Source organism: Miscanthus floridulus, chromosome 10 (assembly GCF_019320115.1).
Source record: "Miscanthus floridulus cultivar M001 chromosome 10, ASM1932011v1, whole genome shotgun sequence".
NCBI lineage: Eukaryota > Viridiplantae > Streptophyta > Magnoliopsida > Poales > Poaceae > Miscanthus > Miscanthus floridulus.
In genome coordinates, this window is record NC_089589.1 from 105589505 (window position 1) to 105597948 (window position 8444).

An 8444-nucleotide genomic window follows, 5' to 3' on the forward strand; every position below is an offset into this window, starting at 1 on the left:
GGGAAGGATGGAATTGTTTTATCCATGGCGGCTCTGCTGAAGATGAGGGCGACAACTATGACGTCAGCAACTTCACCGGCTTGATGACATGGAGACCTTTCTTTCCGGACGACGACATCAAGGTGGAGATGTTGTTGCCGCCATGGAATAATTTTCTCTAGTCTCTTCTCCGTTTTGTTGTGGTTGGATCTAGCCACGATGAAGGACAAGGAAAAATAATTTTCAGATTAGTTTTCCTCATTCTACGGTGGCAGAAAGATGAAGAATGAAGACACCAGAAAGAAGAAGTTTCTCAAGTCCGTCTACATAAGTGTTGGCCGTCGTTCGTTGGGCATATTTTCTCAGGCCTTTTGCCGAGTTTTTGCCTGTGCGGTCATCCATACTGAAAAGCGTTGTATATGTTTGGATTTGAGATCTGGAGCTATTCACAGCGTGTGTACAATTTAGATGAAAATCAATTTCTAGATGTTTATGTAATCCAGAGTGCTTGTAACATGTTGATGTATCCATCTATTATCTAACGTAATTCTTCTTTCATCGCAAAAAAGTTCTGAGGGCCTGTTTGGAACGCAGGAATATAAAATAAAGGAATCGTGAAAAATATAGGAATAGAATAGAGCGAAAAGCAGAAAACTACATAATTTACAAACACGGGAATAGAAACTTTGGGTGTTTGGATTGCAGGAAAACAAAAATGTCACATGTACCCAAAGAAGCAAGGTTCCATGCTTGAGAACTTAAGAAAACATTGTAGAATTTTTCGTTTAGGTTTCTTGGATACTTTTTTTTCCCTATGTTTTGTGAAGCAAAGGTTACCCTTTCCTTTGGAAAGGAATGCAGGTTTCCTTTGTTCAACAGCATGTAGAAAAAACTTTCCTATGGAATTCATTCTTTTACTTTTCCTTTGGAAATCCTCCGTTCCAAACAGGCTAAGTCCTAACAGCTTCCTAGCTCAGATTAGATGCATTGTATACAAATATGCAACCTACCCCCCTCCGCCTGAGGGAAGTGTGCCCCTGTAACCTTCTCATGGCGGAAGCGATGACAATTTTCTGCTTCTCATTGCTGTTCTTCTGCTCCCATGCTCTGGTGTCTGCAGGAAGCAGCAACGCCTCGACCGAAGAGCTTGCGCTACTCGCCTTCAAGTCCATGCTGTCAAGCCCATCCAAGAGCTTGCTGACATCATGGAACACTTCAAGTCACTACTGCAGCTGGACAGGAGTTGTCTGCAGCCGTCGGCAACCAGAGAGGGTGGTCTCCCTGCTCATGGGCTCCTTCAACCTTTCAGGGCGCCTATCGCCATTCCTGGGCAACCTGTCATTTCTCCGGAAGCTGGACCTTCATGGCAACCAATTTGTTGGGCAGATACCTCTGGGGTTCGGTCAACTCAGTAGGCTTCAGATGCTCAACCTGAGCACAAACACTCTCCATGGAAGCATTCCTGAGGCCATGGGAGGCTGCACCAACCTCACTACACTTGACCTGAGCAATAACCTGCTGCAAGGTGAGATCCCAACTGGCATAGGTGCCTTGAAGAATCTTGTGAATTTGAGCCTTCATATCAATGGTTTGTCAGGAGATATCCCTCACTCTCTTACAAACTTATCTTCGATCAAACACTTGTCTTTGAGCAACAACAGATTGTCAGGTGAGATACCACCAGACCTGGGTAACCTTACCAATCTTCAGGTTCTTGACCTCGGTCACAACATGTTGTCCGGAGCTATTCCTTCATCGTTGGGCTTGTTGTCCCAGTTATCTGAGCTCATCTTAGGATATAACAATTTAAGTGGGTTGATCCCCCCTTCTGTTTGGAACATCTCCTCTCTAACAGGGTTTTATGTCTCGCAAAATATGTTGAGTGGAACAATACCTCCAAATGGATTCAGTACTCTTCCTCATCTACAGGTCATAGGTATGGACAACAACCAGTTTCATGGCAATATTCCCACCTCAATTGGTAATGCATCCGATTTTTGGCTAGTTCAGCTCGGTGCTACTTTGTTAAGCGGCATTGTGCCCCCAGAGATTGGTAGGTTAACAAAGCTCAAATTCTTAAATCTCATGTATGCTTTCTTTGAAGCTGAAGAACCCAAGGATTGGGAATTTTTAACCACATTAACGAATTGCACCCAGTTGCAAGTTATAGGTTTGAGTTATTGCAGGTTGGCAGGCGTCCTTCCAGATTCAATCTCCAATCTTTCCACTTCGTTAACATCCCTCACCCTTGAACACAACTCAATTTCAGGAAGCCTTCCTAGAGATATTGGTAATCTCTTTAACTTACGAGCTCTGTATTTGGCCCAGAACTCTTTTACAGGAATCATTCCTTCTTCCTTTAGTAGGCTTACAAATTTACAAATGCTGTCTTTGTGGGACAATAAGTTAGGTGGTCTCATCCCAATGGCTATTGGAAATCTTACGGAACTAAATTATTTGTACCTAGCCGTAAATGCCTTCAAAGGTAGGATACCAGACACAATTGGAAACCTGACAAAACTATTGGAATTAGCCCTTTCGGGAAATAACTTTACAGGCTCAATTCCCACCGAATTATTCAACATCCAGACACTCTCAACGGTTTTTGATCTGTCATATAATAACTTGGAGGGATCAATACCACAAGAAATTGGGAACTTAAACAATCTCGTAGAATTCCATGCAGAGTCGAACAAATTATCCGGTCTAATTCCTAGTGCTCTTGGTCAATGTCAAGTTCTGCAGAATCTCTATCTGCAAAATAATTTCTTAAGTGGTAGCATTCCATCACATTTGGGTCAGTTGAAAGTTTTATCAATTTTGGACCTCGCAAACAACAATTTGACCGGCCAGGTACCCAAGTTCTTCGGGGACCTTACAATGCTCCATTCTCTGAACCTTTCGTTCAACAACTTTATCGGAGAAGTACCGAATGTCGGTGTTTTTGCAAATGCTTCTGAACTTTCAATCCAAGGCAATGACAAACTTTGCGGTGGCATACCAGATCTACATTTACCTCCTTGTTTGTTACATCCACTAAAGAAAAAACACGAACCTGTGGTGATACCTATTGTTGTTTCTCTTGCCGCAACACTGGTCATCCTTTCATTACTCTACATACTTCTAACTTGGCGAAAAAGAACCAAAACAAGAACCCCTTCAACAACACTTGCGCAAGGCCACCCATTGATCTCGTACTTTCAGTTGGTGAAAGCAACAGATGGTTTCTCTCCTACCAATTTGCTGGGCTCTGGATCATTTGGGTCTGTATACAAAGGAGAGTTGGACGGTCAAGATGCTGAAAGTAAGGATCTTGTTGCTGTGAAGGTACTAAAGCTTCAAAATCCTCGGGCGCTTAAGAGTTTTATTGCCGAGTGTGAAGCACTGCGAAACATGCGGCATCGGAATCTTATCAAGATAATTACAGCCTGTGCAAGCATCGAAGCCAGAGGAGATGACTTCAAAGCAATCGTGTATGACTTTATGCCTAATGGGAGTTTAGATGGTTGGATTCATGCTGACGCAAATGAACAAACAAGGGAAAGGACTTTGGGTCTCTCTGAAAGAGTGACCATACTGCTAGATGTGGCTTACGCATTGAATTACCTTCATTGTGATGGGCCCACACCTGTTATACATTGTGATCTTAAGTCCAGTAATGTGCTCTTGGATGCTGATATGGTTGCCCATGTTGGCGACTTTGGACTCGCCAAGATTATTGTTGACGGAGGCTCAGTTGTCCAACAGTCGGCGAGCTCGATGGGATTTAGAGGGACTATTGGCTATGCTGCCCCAGGTTAGCCTAATATTTTCTTTGCTTACATGTCTATGACTTTCTGTAATTTTCCTTTATCGTTCTTTATTTCATTACCAAATAAAACATGATTACTCTGGTGATTTACAGAAGGTACTTAACTTTGTACACTTATGTCATGCAACCCATTTTTTACTGTGGTAACAGTACTGCTGCACATTTCAAGATATCTGATACTGTCCAAACATTTAATGCAACAGAGTATGGTGCTGGAAATGTTGTATCAACAAATGGAGACATCTACAGTTATGGTATTCTTGTGTTAGAAATGGTAACTGCTAGGAGGCCCACAGATACCACCTTCAGAGAAGGATTAAGCCTCCGTGAGTACGTCGAGCTGGCCCTGCTGCATAATGGAACAATGGACATTATTGACATGCGTCTCTCTTTGAGCCTCAAGAATGATGAACTTCAGGGCGCGGGCGAGGGTGATTCTCCACACAAAAGAAAGACTGATTGCCTGATTGGTTTACTTAGACTTGGATTGTCGTGCTCTGAGGAATTGCCATCCAGTAGGATGCCAACTGGGGACATCATCAAAGAGTTGCTTCTCATCAAAGGATCTCTCATGTAGGGAATGCATAATAATATGAATTTATGGAGGAGCACCAACTGTGTGTGTGTGCTGATGTGCTATATCTTAGACCAAATTTTGGATGCTTCAAACAGCTTCCTGCCGCAGCTAGAATTCTCGGATAACAGATGATTCATCAATGTGTCCAGTTTATGCTGATGGTTTCAATCATCCCTTATGTTATATTTTTGCTTTTTTTTATGTAATGCACCTTTTTTCTTTCTGCCCATTGGAGGCACAATAGTTCAAATAATCTATGCATGGGGTACCACCCTTTTAAGAATATATCAATATAAGATTATTGGATACAGCCCTCCTGTGTTTGCTGATGCATGGTACTGCAGTTATTTTGTTCACTAGTCCATCAACCCATGCTTTTGCACGGACTAGAATCTTAGAAGATATAAGCATTATTTATTGTTTAATACCTTGTTGATTAATAAAAATTACTTATATTAAATTATATGTTTTTTTATCTTTGTTTATTTTCTAACACAATATGCTATAATAGATACGTTGCAGTCTCTATCTAGTTGTGACAAACTTATCAATCACTGATCTATATGTTTTTTTTCATTCATATCCATAGTTTTTCTCCATCTATATATAGCAGTTCTCTATCTTCAATATGCATTTAGTTGAAAACTTAGCTTAAACTATGGTGACTCTTGTTGTAGCCTATCTTATGACGTTATGAATCTAAATTTTGGTTTCAAATATTAGTCTTATTTATTGCTATGGATTTTTTTTTATCCAAGTTAAGTTAAAACTTTGGTAACAATCCTTTGTACTACCTTTTAAAAATAAGGACTTGTAGACTGCACTCTTAAAAACAATCATTCAAAACTTGTACCAAATTGCTTAAAATTAGTGGTAGAGCTCGAAGGAGGATCTAAGATGGGTAGCAGTGCTAACCTCAAGAGGATATTAAAATCTGACCCCTATAATGATTACTTACTCCGAAGAAATTTTAAAGGCTAAGAAGATATAGCTACATGTGGTCTGCACTAACCTCCCCCACTTCAAAAGGTGTTTGAATTTTTATATAAAAAACTATATGTACACTAATAGTTATATTATTAATGTATATTTTCAAAACATTTTAGTTAATACTTCCTCCAGAAAAATCCTAGCATTTACTATAAAAATATGAAATTGCTTTATCCTAATGAGCGAAATTTGTATCTTCAAAAGAAAATATTCCATCTGAAATAAAAAACAATCAGATTTATGAGAAAAATATTTCATCTAATACATAAAAACTTCTTGCTTCTAAAAAATGTAGCTTAAGTAATTTTTTTTCTTTAAATGGATCTATTCTGTTAGATAAATGTGAAAAATGTTCCGTCGATAAACGGTTGTAGGCTTGTAGCTTCAAGGCATAAGCAGGGTTGTTCTGACTTGGGTCGACGTAATCCCAGTCCACAGCTTCCCTAAACTTACATGGCCAACCCCAGTCGTAGAAGTCATAAAACCTACACTGGCCACTTGCTAGAGTTGAATTCCTTCCTCGGCAACATGTTATGGAGTTATATACATGCGCGCGAAGATGAGATCGATGGCAGTGACAGTGTGAGCACCAGAACGAGCTTCCAGCCGCCGTCTTTTTACCACATATTGCTACGTGCGAAATAAACCTGCTACTTAGTCGTCTTTGGTGCGGTTTCCAAAGAATCTTTGCTCTTTCTTTGGTTTATTATCATCAAGCGAAAAGGAACGAAGTTGTTTCCTTTTTTCGGTAAAGTGTTGTCAAGTTCTTTGGTGGGTGGGGTTGCTTTTGTCCCGGCCCCCCCACTTTGCCGTCCTGATGCCGAGATGCGAGACGGTGGTCCTTGGATCCGTCCATGTCCAGTGGCCCATGGGATCTGTAGCTGCGGCCAATACAAACTGGCCAAACACGGCTGGACCTGCACTGCTAGCTAGCTAGATGACCAGGAAGGAAACCAACGTACGACTCCTGTACCCAGTCATGTTTCTACTACTTTCTATAGTGCGAGAAAAGCATCGTCTTGACGTTGACGAGTTGACCGGGGTCAAGAAGGGTGCACTCGATCCGTTCCACACACATGCATGACATGTCTATTCCAACTTGCGACCCTTTTTTTCGGTAAAATACTAGATAAGGTTTTCATGAATTTTGGCCCCGCTCGCTGGTCTGAAACTTGGTTAAAACTGGCTGAAAAACACGGTTTCGGCTGAATTGTTGTGAGAGAAAAACACTGTTCCGGCTGAAAAAAGAAGCCGGACAAGCCGAATATGGAGTAAGCCGAACACACGTGGCTTGCAGATTAGACGAACGTATTAAGGAATGTACAAATATAATTACATAGAAAATATAAAGCCCGAGCCCGTTTTATTTTTCTATTACTTGTGTAATTTATTATTATGCATTTTACAATTTTAAGTTGACTTTATCATTTTTAAAAATAAAAAAGTTAGTAATTTTTTTTTTGCATTGGGAACCCTAAACTATTTTCAAATCCATTCAGACCCTTTTTCTCTCTCCTTTTGTCACTGTTCATGGCAGGGCCTCAGGCCGTCTCCCTATGTGTTCCACGTCGAGAACCTGGTTTACTTCATTTTTTGGTGCATCCGTAATGGCGACAGCTAGGGCCGGAGACGAAGCAACAGTAGCATGGCATCGACATGGTCCTACTGCCGAGCTGACTTGGGATGCTGCTGCTCTACGCCTCGTGGCTTTGGTCGTCAAGCTTGTGTCCTTTGCCATCGTGCGCTGTCAACATTCGGCAAGTGACCAGAGCCATGGGCAGGCTGCGCGGCTGTGGGTAGGGCATCGTTGTTGGCCAATGTCATGGGTCGGCACGACCGGTGGCACGGCGTCCTGTGGTGTTGTGAGATCTGACACAGTTGGCGGGTGTGGCCTGGTGGCGGACTTCGCCATGAGGTTGTCCGTGGATGTCTGGCACGTGAACTTCGATGAGGGCAATGTTAACGGATGTGCTCCCGCGCTCGAGGATCGTATTAGTATGTTTTTCCATAATTGGCGTGTCACGGTCGACCTATAGAGTTCGATGGAAAATCATATGTTGCACATACGAGATTGACTGGCTGAAGCGAAGCATGCTTCAGCTTAAGAAGTTGGAGGCCAGCGACAAAAAATAGATGTCGTATCTTAGACTTGGAAAATCTTCTTACTCATCTTTGATTGGTGACTGGTTGCAGTTTGGTGCCCATAATTAAGAAGTTAGATTTTAAATTGTATAACATATTTTATGTGTGTGTTCTTGTCTCTTTATTTAAATTTGTATATGCCGGTTGAAAGGGCGCAGCAAGCAAGCCGATAATCCTTGAGCCACAGTCCGGGGGTTGTTTCCCCGGAGTGTTTCGGGATGTTGGTCGGCGGTCGGTACCGCGGTGGAAAGACGGCGTTGAGGATGTGTCGGCCGAAGGCCTGAGGTCCCGGCATGTCAGGGCTCGGGCTTCGGTCCTCGCCACTGTCGTAGCGTCCGCCACGACGAGGGTGGTAGCCGCGGCTAGCCTCCTCCCTCTCATCGCCGCGGGCACGTCTACGGGCATCTAGGGTGTCGCATGTCATGGTGGAGACCGAGACGCTCATGCACCGGGACCTCGGCACATGGCCTGCCGCCTTGCTGCGCCTGGTGGACTGACACGTCCTTGTCGGGTCGCTTTGAGGGCGCGCGCTGGCTGGCGCCGAGCTCGTGTCGTCGGGACAACGAGCTCTCGGCCTACTGCGCGCCGCATGCTCGAGTAGCGTACGAATCTCGCGATGGGCGCGACGATCCTCAGGTGTCGCGGGCCCCGGAAGCCCCTGGAGTAAGGCCGTCGCGGCAGGGATGTTCTGGCTTGCCCGGGTGAAGTGTGGGAGGGCTTCATCGTTATCGATGATCCTCCGGTTCACGTCGTGGGCCACGGTGCATGCACGACCACCGTCTCTGTGGCGCTCGATCTCTCGCTTGAGCTCCGCGCGTTCCTACTCGAGCTGGAGTCATGCTTGTTTGAGCTCTTGGTGCCGTGCCCTCAGCTGCTCTACCCTCAAGCGAGGTAGGACCCCTGCATCCCCTTCAACCTTGTCGTTGAGGTCGTCTGTTGGGGTAG

The 8444-nt window shown here is 43.7% G+C and overlaps 1 protein-coding gene across 1 annotated transcript; it reads left to right on the forward strand.

Moving 5' to 3' along the window:
* Nucleotides 1-1024: 1024 nt before the first annotated feature.
* On the forward strand, nucleotides 1025-4658 carry LOC136486927 (receptor kinase-like protein Xa21). Its single transcript, XM_066484012.1, has 2 exons — nucleotides 1025-3775; nucleotides 3994-4658. The coding sequence occupies exons 1-2, from the start codon at nucleotides 1030-1032 to the stop codon at nucleotides 4365-4367; spliced, it is 3120 nt and encodes a 1039-aa protein (XP_066340109.1). The 5' UTR covers nucleotides 1025-1029; the 3' UTR covers nucleotides 4368-4658.
* Nucleotides 4659-8444: the final 3786 nt, after the last annotated feature.